The sequence below is a fragment of the Macrosteles quadrilineatus genome, unplaced genomic scaffold (assembly GCF_028750875.1).
Source record: "Macrosteles quadrilineatus isolate MER2022 unplaced genomic scaffold, UCM_ALF_1.0 Scaffold_2__2_contigs__length_208266976, whole genome shotgun sequence".
Taxonomy (NCBI): domain Eukaryota; kingdom Metazoa; phylum Arthropoda; class Insecta; order Hemiptera; family Cicadellidae; genus Macrosteles; species Macrosteles quadrilineatus.
In genome coordinates this window covers 197,587,734-197,600,031 of record NW_026542595.1, presented here as the reverse complement: position 1 = coordinate 197,600,031, position 12,298 = coordinate 197,587,734, and the positions used below count along the sequence as shown (strand labels likewise).

Genomic DNA, 12,298 nt, shown 5'->3' with positions numbered 1-12,298 from the left:
CCCGTTAATAAGTAGTATTCGGATCCTTTGTAAATCTATTCTTGACAGGTGAATCTATACCAATACAATCAGACAATAATTAGTTGAAAACAAAAGGTAATTCCTGCACGAATTGGCAAAGCTGGATTAACTTAATAAAATGTATCATAAATATGAAAAAAATGTAAGAAAGAATTATGTAATACAACCTGCATACATCTAACATTACAATTTATGTAGGCAGAAACGGTTTTAAGGTTCTTATTCCATTAGGATTCAAGGAGTGTATATTCTGAAAGCTCTTTTCGGATATTAAATTTAAAACTCATTTCCGGAAAATAAATACTTCTCAAGGCAAGTAGCTGAGAGTTGACATTGTGTTAAATAGAAATACTTCATGAAAAAAGGTATTAAGAAATAAATTTATAAATGAAATTTATGAAATTATATAAAACACTGTGGTTGAACCTTACATATCAAAGCTTTTTACATACAATTTTTTACAATATTATATAAAACTGTGTTTCAATGTGTTTCAAAGATTAGTTATATACATGTATAGAGGTATGACGTATAAATACCCAGTACAGTGTTTAAATATGTGGACAACAATAAAGTCAGAAATATTATGCTTTTTATTTATATGATTATAAAGCAGCATAATAATGTTTCAAATATATTTATTTCTTTATTAAATTTATTTAAACTAACCTCCTTATATAATGCTCATTCCCAAGTATAATTCGATACCTCTTTCCACCTTCGTTAAGTATGAAATAGTGCGATCGATTTCTCAAACTATTAAAAATTTATGAAATGAACCTCTAATAAAAATGTAATTCATTCAACGTAAAAATAATGAAACTACAAAATCGTTTATCTTACGGAAATATTTTACGGATAAAAGTCATTTGGAATCAAACCCCCAATTGATCATTAAAAATGAAGCTCATTATATATTTTATCTCAAATAATTATTATAAACCATTAAAACACGTGGATTGAACTGAATAGTTGCATGTAAAGAAGGTAGGTTTCTGTTTTGCTTTTTTCGATGTGAATCAAACTTGTTATAAGTTTATGATGCTTCGCAATGTTAACACTATAGCAATGTTTAAAGTTTGATATTTTCTTTAACGGCCCATACTAGAAAAATTTAACTTGGCACACCTTTATGTCATGTTATTAAGTACCTTTTAAGCCTAAAAGCCTCTTGGCTCCCAAACCCAAAATGGGGGATTTTGGGGGAAACTCAAAAATTTTTAAAGTTAAGCCCCTCATTCTAAAGGTCATAATAAAAGAAAACTAACAACGCAAACTAGAGGTCTCTATCTTAACACAGTAAAATATTGTAGCCAATCTTACTAATATTATAAATCTGAATGTTTGTGAGTTTGTGTGTATGTTTGTGTGTATGTTTGTGTGTGTGTTTGTGTGTGTGTTTGTTGCTCAATCACGCATAAACTACTGGACGGATTGGGCTGAAATTTGGCATGATGATAGCTCACATTCCCGATTAACATTAAAGCATATTCTTATCTCAAAGACCCTTTCGGGCTCCGCCCCAGTGGCTCTGTAGTTCCCCATGTTAATCTTATGATTTTTAAAAGGAATTAATGAATCTTAACAGCTGTCTCAATTAAACAAGTTGGTTCTGTTCTATCATGTTCAACAGCATAAAAGTTACAAGGATTACCAACAGGGTGCAGCACTATTAATTTTTTTTAAATTTATGACAACAGCTAATTTTTAACCAAAAGGTGAGTGAGAGCGAACGAACTTCAACCTTGAGGCGAGTTAGCGTAGCGAACGAGCTAACCTGAAGGCAAGTGAGCGCAGCGAACGAGCTCCAACCTAAAGGTGAGTGAGCGTAGCAAACGAACTTCAACCAGGACGTGAATGAGCCATGCGAATACTTATGAAGCTAAACGGGGCGAAGCCCGCGGGTACACCTAGTTGAATATATAATTGCTTATTTCTGGTTATTTCTGATTTCTAAAGATTTCAATCAACTTCCATTTTTTACTGGATTGAGATAGAGACCTCTAGTTTGCGTTGTTAGTTTTCTTTTACCAGGACGTTCAAAATGAAGGGTCACTCGATGGAGCTTATTTTTTAAAATTTTTGAGTTTCCCTCAAAATCCCCCATTTTGGGTTTGGGAACCAAGTGGATATTTGGCTTAAAAAGTACTTCATAACATGCCAAAAAGGTGTGTAGAGTTTAGTTTTCCTAATGTGAGCCGTTACAAAATTTACAGGGGGTCTCCCGACTTGGAGAGCTGTAAATTAAATTTAACTTCTGACAATTTCAATTGGCTGCCATTTTTTACTGGATTGAGATAAATACCTCTAGTTTGCGTTGTTAGTTTTCTTTTACCAGGAACTTCAAAATGAGGGGTCACTCAATGGGTCTTTGTATTTAAAATTTTTGATTTTCCCCAAAAATTCCCCATTTTGGGGATGTACACCAAGTGGCTGTTATGCCCAAAAAGTACTTCATAACGTGCCATAAAGACGTGCCAACGTAGTTTTTCTAGTATGGGCCGTTAAATAAATAACAGGGGGTCTCCACACTCTTTACTAACCCTGTACATAAGGTAGGTAGCTTACTGTAACTTTTGTCACGAATTTGTTTTTAACAAAAATAGTGAGTTATATTTGACTAAAGTTTAGTTGACTTGAAAAAGATCATGGGTAATAATACCATCAGCAGATGATACTTGTTAAATAACGGCTCAAGCCAATATTTTATTTCCAGGAAACCACGTGTAAAACATTTTGATAATTCAAATTCAAACCCTAGATTCAATATAAAAAACTAAACGGAACAAGTATATAATTTTAAACTTGAGATAAATATATTGTTACTCGTAAAAATATTCCATACTCACAATCCATTCAAAAATACAAACTTTACAAAACTTTACAAACTTTCCACACAATCCAAACTTTATTATACTCACCCTATGAATTATAGTATAATATCTTTACGTATGCATATGCCTTATGTGCTTAGAATATACATTACTTGATTAGAGCAATTGATTATGACAACCACACTAAAGTAGAATTTCATTTGACTGTTATAAACACCTTTCAGTTAGATCAAGCGACATGGTCTTCAATTATACATGTGCATATTGAGGGATCTTTTACATACAGGAATCAGTCAAATAGCATTGTTACATCTGCCCTATCAGTACAAAATAGCATTAATTAAAAGGTGAATGAAATGTTATTCAATCTTTTCCCATTTTACAATGTTTGCACTATGTAAGCTAATATTGTACAACGTATTCATAAACCGAATTAAATGTATCTTACAGAAATCTATATTTTTTCTAACAAAAGTATGACTAAGACCAATGAAAAAGTAATTACATTCTATATTAATAAAACAATAAATAGAGGCAAAAACTTATTGCTAAGGATCTTTTATGACAAAAATAGTTTCAGCCTTATATTCTTCTTGCAATTAACTAAAGGCCCTAATACAAAACGAATTCAAAACTCATTTATCACAGTTTGTATGAAATGACTTAATCTCATAATGTTTGCATTATAGCTTGTTAAAAACGTAAAATGTTAAATGTGTAACCCAAATCGAAACAAAATGGAGTAAGAAATCGCAAGGGTCGTAGAACCGTTTATCTAGTCTTTTTGGGCTCTATTATATATTTTGATTCATAGCTACACTTTCTTCAATGTGTTGAAATATTTGAGCAACTGATACAATGTTAAATAATCGGAACAAATGTTACATAATCGGAACACTTGTGACAGGTTACATAGTAGGCGTTATTCAACAATTGTAGTTTAAGCACGATCTACTAGTGCAATGTAGTTGGTTTATGTTACTGAACTATGTTGGATAAAGGCTTACTTATTGTACTCTTGGTAAGTTTTTAGATATTAAATCCTTGATGAAATGTTTAATACGAATTTTGGGTATTTCCTAGAAAAGTAAGTTGTAGGTAGTTGTAGGTATAAACTGTAGATAAATTGATCGAAATATAATAAGTTTGTTTGCTTTCTTTAGTCTTAGCCCACAAATGGGATATTTGAATTTACTTTTATTTAGGCCTACCTCATTACCCAGCTAAAATATTTATTGTAGTTTTACTCCTGTTTTATAATGTAATAAAAATAATTCAATAAATAAAAAAAAATATTCAAATCAATCATCTGTATATATTGCTTGACACGAATTATTGGCTTTAAAAAGTTAGCCTGTAAATACAGTATTCTTATCATATTATTAATTATATGTTAAGAGATTGTAAGATACATATATTATAATGATTGTTCTCTTTGGAAGTAAAGCGTACAAGGAATTCGATTTTTATAAATATACTATCTAACCCTACTTTGATATTTGTACCATAATATTACCGTAATTTGATACTTATACCATGATGTTATCATAATGTAATAAATTGTTTATTTTTGAAGGCAATATGCAAAATTAGGTGTTGTTTTAAATAAAGGAGATCATTGCTATTGTGGCAACATCACGCCTAATAATCAGGTTGGGTAGCAGGAAAATATTTCAGTTCTGGCGGATAGGCTGCAATTTTAGGTGGTTATAGTATACAAGTTTCTGACCCTAAAACCACCCAGACCCCAATTTTTAAGGACCTTGGTCGTCCGTAATGACGTCATCAAAATGGCGGCCGTAAGAGGATGCTGGGTCCCCATGAATTGGCTATACAATTCACAATTATTTTCCTCATATTTTTTTTTTTTTTAACAGCCGCCATTTTGAAATGACTTGACGAAACTTGACCATTTTCAACCCAGGCCGAGATAATGTATTCAAGCACTTGTGTGCCAAATTTCATGAATATCGGTTCAGGCATTCGGTCGTTATAGCCAATTCATGGGGACCCAGCATCCTCTTACGGTCGCCATTTTGATGACGTCATTACGGATGACCAAGGTCCTTAAAAATTGGGGTCTGGGTGGTTTTAGGGTCAGAAACTTGTATACTATAGCCACCTAAAATTGCAGCCTCTCCGCCAGAACTGAAATATTCTGCCACTATATGCAGCTATACGACCACACTATAAATCCCCTAAATGTACCCATGCAGCCCTATGTACGGTTAAAATGTAACTCGTGTTATAATTCACAAGAACCTACCCCTAACTCCCGAGTGTATTTCACTATTTAACCATAAACTGTTCCAGGTACTAACTTTATACTACCAACCTGTCATTGGAACATTCCGCAAGCATTTCTTGCATCGAAAAAGGCATGAACCACGAGATCGTGAGGGTGAGATCTAATGAATATTTCAGTATGATTTATAATGTTTCGATTAATATTTTCACAATAATACGCTGCATAACACCCTGCTTAAAGATAATAAAACTAATTTTGCTTGCATTAATAGGCATTCTTATTACAGACTACTGTCATTTTGCATATTAGTTCATTTATTCATCACTCCAACTACAATACAATAATTTACATCTTAATACATAAAGATGGCTAAAAACAAAATATTTCAAGTAAAAACTAATAACAAATGCTAAAACTTATTGGTGTTATCTTACAGTCGTGTGGCTTTTATTAAAATGGTATTTGATCAGTTAAAGAGTGTCATGATCATGGCTTGGAATAACTATTAATTGTTTAAAGCATGTGGCTATAAGTAATCTGTACAAAACATACAAACTAAGGAAATAAAACAGCAGGTAAAAACCTATTCTGGTTTGCATAAGTCCAAGACACCTAATAACTATGTTTAGTTCTGCCAATTCGTTTTAGAAACAACCGTAATTCCTTAATGTTTCAGTGCTTCACTACTACCAATTCCAGAAGAATTTTAGCAGAGATAAATTGATCCTGAACTGCTATAAGTCTTCAGTCAGTGATAGTTACCTTGGAGTGGTTTTGGAAAAAAAAGAGTGGCCTACAAATCAGGTTTATATATTTTCATTGACTGGCAATGGTAAGGAATGTGAAGATCTTTTTAAAAAAGGAAAACATTTTCGTGTCAAAATCAATAAAACTCCGGACCAATATTCACCATACATAACTGTCAATAGCTACGAGTATGGTATTTTGAAACAAAAAGAGGGCTTGGAAGGATATACAACTTTCACATTTGACGGAAAAGTACGCGTGGAAAAGGACGGATTTGTCACAGAAAACGTCGGAGATACAAATGATGACAATTGGGTAAGTAATTATTATAATAAATCTATACATAAATAGGCAAGCATGTTTCTTTAAAACCTTTTTTCTCAGCTCGTGTGCATCACAGAAATCTACAAATACTGTTAGAAAGATATTTTCCTGTAGATGCGCAGAATCCCTTTAAAAATTAAAATAGGCTCAAATATATGTCGTCGGTGTTTTAATTAAATTCGACGAAGTTGATATGAGCCACCAACATATTGCACTAATTTAAATGACAAATTTTTGTCGAATACACTAAGTTTACCATCAAGTCAAACGATCTAAAGCAACTGTTATGACCCGTCAACTTTTCAGCAACAAAGATTTTTATTTTTTCTGTATCCAATAGTCAATACGTGTACGTTACATATTTTTGGTCGAGTTATCGACCACTGGACGACCACTAGTTATTATTAAACAAATTTTTTAACTGAGGTTTTCGATTAGAAATCTGAAAAAGCATTGCATAAATGTATTTTTAGATTTTTTATATATTAACTGTTATGTTATCTATATGGGAGAACATTTATAAAAAATACTAGCTGTGTACCTGTTCTACGGACGGGGATCGTAGTCAATTGAAATCTTATAATCAGATCAGTATTTGGTTTGCATATTTATATACCAACAGATTGCGCTGATTTAAATGACTAATTTTTTTTATACGCCAAGTTTGTTATCAAGTCAAACGAAACTGTTATGACCCATCAACTTTGTCAGCAACAAAAAATAAAGTATAAAAAATAATTTTAGACACGCATTCTGTGACTGGCTCACACAACTACAGTACATGTTTTTACGGTTGGTGATCCAAATAGGTGGAATGTCTTCTTCTGTATCCAATAGTCAATGCGTGTACGTCACATATTTTTGGTCGAGATTTCGACCACAGGACGACCACTAGTTTTAACATTTTTCCGAGATATGCAGACGAAACTTTTAATAGGAATACACATACATCCTCGTAAATACAATATCTGACAGTTTTAAGCCAAAACAAATGTTTAGCAATAAAATTTCACCCGGATATAAATCTTGTTAGTCTATATTTTTTATCCAATGATTTTAAAAAACCCATCTTTATAGATCTAGGATGCATTGCCCTAAGGTAAAATTGAAAGCTACTTCACACACTGGAAAGTAGTTCACCATTGGAAACTTTATTCCGGTTGATATTTTCATTAACAAAGATGCTCTTGTCTTTTCCGCAATACACTGAGAAATAAGCCCTCTAATGCGTTAACAACAGACATACACAGTACACACAAACGACACGATTCCTATCTCCGGTCATACGTTCATAATTGCGTTGATGTGCTCTGGAAAAATCCAAAGTAAGGTTGGCTCTGTTTGCATTTGAAAAGCAAAAAGATGAGTTTGGCTGTTCTTAGTTAGATTCAGACATTGTACTAGATCGATGGTTGCACTAAGACTGAGTGCACTTAGTTGAGTATGAGACATAAAGTACGAGATGGTCCGTAGAAGTCATGCTGGCTCAGTGGTAAAGTCTTAGCTTTGTAAATAGCGATAGGAAAACTAAAAAATCCCATTAAGGTGGCATGATTGTAAACTTATGATTTAAAATTGAATGAAAACCCCATTTCTTTTAGTTCAACGTTTTAGAAACAGATAAGGCGCAAGTGTAAATAACTGTGGAAGTAAATAAAGAAGTGTATACAGAGTGGTTGATAAGCAAGATTTAAACAGACTCGACTCGGTAACCCGGAGGTCAGGAAATACATGATAAGGTTAGCATTTGAGGTCAAGAATGCGATATCTTTGATCTAATTGGTTTTTAATTGGAGGTCTATTGGAGTCAATTGCTGATAAGAGATAACCTCGGGGTCAATCCAGGTACGCGTATCCAGGCAGGCGACTTCCAAGTCATCTGGACGTCACGGGGATTTCCAACTTGAAAGAACAAATCACTACTACTGGTATATCTTAAACAATTTTAAGTGTACCACTATATTGGAAAATGGCGGCTATAAACATATTAATTCATTTCTTTTTCATAAGTAGATAGTTGACGTGCTCCATTGTTTAATGTTTCTTCTAAATCCCAATAATTACTAAAATACCAATGGTGGCATAGTCATGATGTTTACAGTACTCTGCATTTTATACATTCAGCATGTTTATTTTTTAGATTATTCATTCTGGTTTTTCCGATATGATTAGTGATGGAAACCCGAGGGAGGATAACGAACCTGAAGGTAAAATTATTTAAGCATTATTTTCTGTCTTTATGGACTCTTAGAATTAAATAAAATGTCCTAAGGTAGATTAAATGGGTAAAATGTATCTTTTAACACTGATACCCAGCCATTTCGCCAAAATATGGAATAATTAGCACGATGTCCCACATAAAGATGGCGTAAGCCCCCTGTTAACTCTAAAAACTATTTATCTTATTACTTACGTTTAAAATCTCTAGGCTACATCTTTATTTCATTCCTATTATCAAGCTTCTTATGCCACCATAATAATTTAATTCAATCATTTGTTTAGTAATATAAAACTCATCCCCCCTCAACAACCCCCCCCTCCCTCGTGTGTAATTTGCCTAGTGGAAAGCCATATCTTTAAATCAAACTTTACCTGCTAAATTTAGTGTAAACTTTGTTTCAATCCACTAATAAGTGACAGTTATTCATAAATAACACAATCTATACCTATAGAATATGTCTATATTTTATTGATGTCACAGCTGTGACTGAAAATCATCATGTGATTAAGTTTGATTCTTGAATTCGATCATAATGATATTAAAGAGGAAATGATCTAAAAAAAAAACACTTAAATTTCACTACAAGTCAGCGATCTACTGTGGGGGCCACCGCATTACAGATTAAGCCTTTTTGCTAAATGTGTAAACATGAGTAGTAAGGTTATCATCGTTATAACCCTAACGCTACAAACTAGGGTTACATACAGACACGTTTAAATAAGTTCTGAAGTTCCATACCATTTCGGTAAGCATTTTTAAAACAAGATCCCACTTTCAAAATACTTAGAAAATTAAAAAAAAAATATATTCTAAAGTGTACATGTTTGTCTTTTTCAGTTCCTGAATATTTTCTACATGTCGACCAGTTTTTACATGTCGACCAGTTTTTAAATGGAGATAACCTCAAATTGGATTGCTTCAAGAGTCAATACAGTGACCTGTTTCTTGGAGTCATCTCTTACGACAAAGGAGATAATGAACCAATGCATATGTTCTCGATCACCGTGAAAGCACAGACGTGCAAAGATTTGTTTGCCGAAGGAAGATATTTTCGTTTCATTGAAGATAAATATGAAGGGCTAGAATTTAAATATTCAATTTTAAACAAAGTCAACGAAAAAGAAGTCTACAACGTGTATAAAGTCTACGATGACCGGATCGGTCATAAACGTGTAGAGATGGCACGTGTCGAGTTGACTGAGCAGTTTGGTGATTCTGATGATGATAAATGGGTAATTACCTAGATGTAAGGGTTACCTCCCGCTATCTCCGCGTCCCGCCACCTCCGTGTCCCGCCACCTCCGAATTTCAGAGTGACCCCTATAATCCTCGGTTACTACATGCGTTAAGACTTTCCGTCCTAACCTAACCTAACCTAACCTAACCTAACTTAACCTAACCTTACCCACGGGTTATATTTTCATTAAATCTTCCATCCACGGGGATTTGCATCCGTGGATGCAATGACAGCTACCAACGCAGGCAATGACGCTATTATAAGGGTCACTCAAGAATTCGGAGGTGGCGGGACAGATTTGGGTTCGGAGGTGGCGGAACGCGGAGATAGCGGGAGCACACGAATATATTAAACTGTTACGTTTACATAATACTTGTTACAATAATCAATACGCTAAATAAACGGTGAATCTTCATTATGTCGAAACACAATAATTGTTTTAGTAATTAATTGTAAGAAGCTAATATGATTTTATTTATGGCTATATTCTTTTATTAGACATTATGATACTATTACCTAAAACTATTTCTATGATTAAAAATTGCCATGATAGCATTGACGATTCGCGGACTGAGGAGCGTCTCGAATCCGCCCTAATGTGAGGCTATAGAACAATTTCGCCAAGGTAGGACGGGGCTGCGTCCAGGTACCAGAGGCGCCTGGGTCTGACCCGTGCAAAGAACTAATCCCCTACTCACAGAGTAGAACAAGACAATTATAGTCCTCGCCACCCTAAGTTGAGGCAGCCCAAGGCCGCACGGCGTTTATCTTGTGCGGCCTTAGGTATCTAGTGCCTCAACTTAGGGTGGCGAGGACTATAATTCCTGGGTCAAGCCTGCGTGTAATTCCCATTCGTCGCGCCTCGATGGACACACCACTTAAAAGTGAAAATGTAAATAGTAGTTTTGAACATATTATTTCTTAGTATAAACAAAACAAGATACTGTATATTGTATTCGTTGTTATCTTAACAAGTTGGACCTATGAGCAAATTTGCGAATTTGAATAAGGTCAAATCTTTATTCCAATTTAAAACTTGTAATGTTATACCATAGCCTCTAATAAACAGAATTTGTACTAGAGGAGGTTATGGTTAGGTTATACCCTTTTACTTTTCAAATATTATGGTTTAAAGACATTTATTAGGTCAATGAACCTGCTAATTTACATATATATACAATTATTGCTTTTAGACGCACACCATAAAGAAAATAATGTTATTTACCTAACCCTTAATTCAGTTGCAATTTAAAAAAAATCTATTTAAAATCCATTTCCATAGAATGTTTCGTCTCTTGAATACAATCTGTGGTTAAACATTCAACTGTGGGATCAGCCTTTACATTAAGCTAAAATTCTAATTCAAACTGATAAAAGGACGGATCTTTTAAGCAAATTTGGATCTTGGAAAGTGAAAGTGTACAGCCTTGTAACACAGAATGCAAATTTAAGTTTTAAAATGTCTTGGAAAAATGGGCGCACTCGAACAACGCACAAAAATGGAGGTCGACACATGAACCGTGCAAATAAGGTAGGGATCCATCAGACACCCCTTAACTACGTACATATACCCTTACAAGAAATCTCATGGGTGATTAAACGATTAAACAAAGGGCGACAAATAGTAAAGAATAGCTAACTTGTCTATTATACCATTACAATGGTGGATGTTTGTACCCTATGCACTTTGCATATGCTAACAAATCTATATTTTTATTGTTTTTTAGAGTGTCCCTCTCCTCCTTGGTCTTTCTCCTGTTCTTTCGGACGCCCGTTGTGTTTAGACGCACACATGCGTCTATCTGCATTGATTAAAGTTTTTTTTTTTTAAGCCTGAATCAATGGTGTAGTCACTAGTCACTTCTTGTTCTACCCTTGTAAGTAGGGGATTAGTTCTTTGCACGGGTTTGACCATATATGTGAGTGTCTTCAAAAGCAAAATAGAAGAAGTAAGACATCAAATTTATACAATGTATACTTATGTATTTGGTTTTTTCAGTTGACGAAATTGGAAATTGAAGACAATAGGGAGAAAAGGAGACTCCACAAAAAGTTACAAAAATATAAGGGAGGATAACTATAAAAAAGGACCAATGTAACAGCTAGTTTTCAACCAACAAATAGTCAAATGAATATGAATAATCGACCAAGGTAAAGCTGTTTGCAGAACATAGTTGTAAGTGTCTACCGATGCTAAAACTGGTGTTATTGTGCCTAAAATCTTTGATAAATTTAGCCTACCTACCACATAATACAATTTTTGTATTGAAATAAAGTACAACAATATTCATATTTAGTTTATGCTCTATAATTTCCTAAAGTGACATAGTTACAATATTCAAGTTAATTCCGTTTGCAAAGTCAAAATGTGTTTTTTTTCGTATTCCTTACCTAGGATTTTCTTCAGAGGTTATACTATGCATGAAGATTTTAATAATTTTTATGGGCCATGTTTGTTGTTAAATATTGCTGACCACTTGATTTTTCTTTAGTACAAAATATCACTTCTCATTCGATTTTGATAAAACGAGTAGGTTTGAATAGTTATCAGATGCATGGAATGATGTCAAATGATAGTTTGCCGGTAAAATCACGAAGCATAAGCCTAATGCTACATTACGGACTTTAAATAACATAGTAGCAATCAGTGCTGCTAATAGATACGA

General features: G+C 33.8%; 1 protein-coding gene across 1 annotated transcript; it reads left to right on the top strand.

The window, feature by feature from the left end:
• Positions 1-3,775: 3,775 nt before the first annotated feature.
• LOC128987321 (uncharacterized) lies at positions 3,776-11,902 on the top strand. Its single transcript, XM_054408101.1, has 6 exons — positions 3,776-3,876; positions 5,169-5,256; positions 5,780-6,165; positions 8,315-8,381; positions 9,233-9,627; positions 11,632-11,902. Exons 1-6 carry the CDS (start codon positions 3,844-3,846, stop codon positions 11,707-11,709), a joined length of 1,047 nt encoding a protein of 348 aa, XP_054264076.1. The 5' UTR covers positions 3,776-3,843; the 3' UTR covers positions 11,710-11,902.
• Positions 11,903-12,298: the final 396 nt, after the last annotated feature.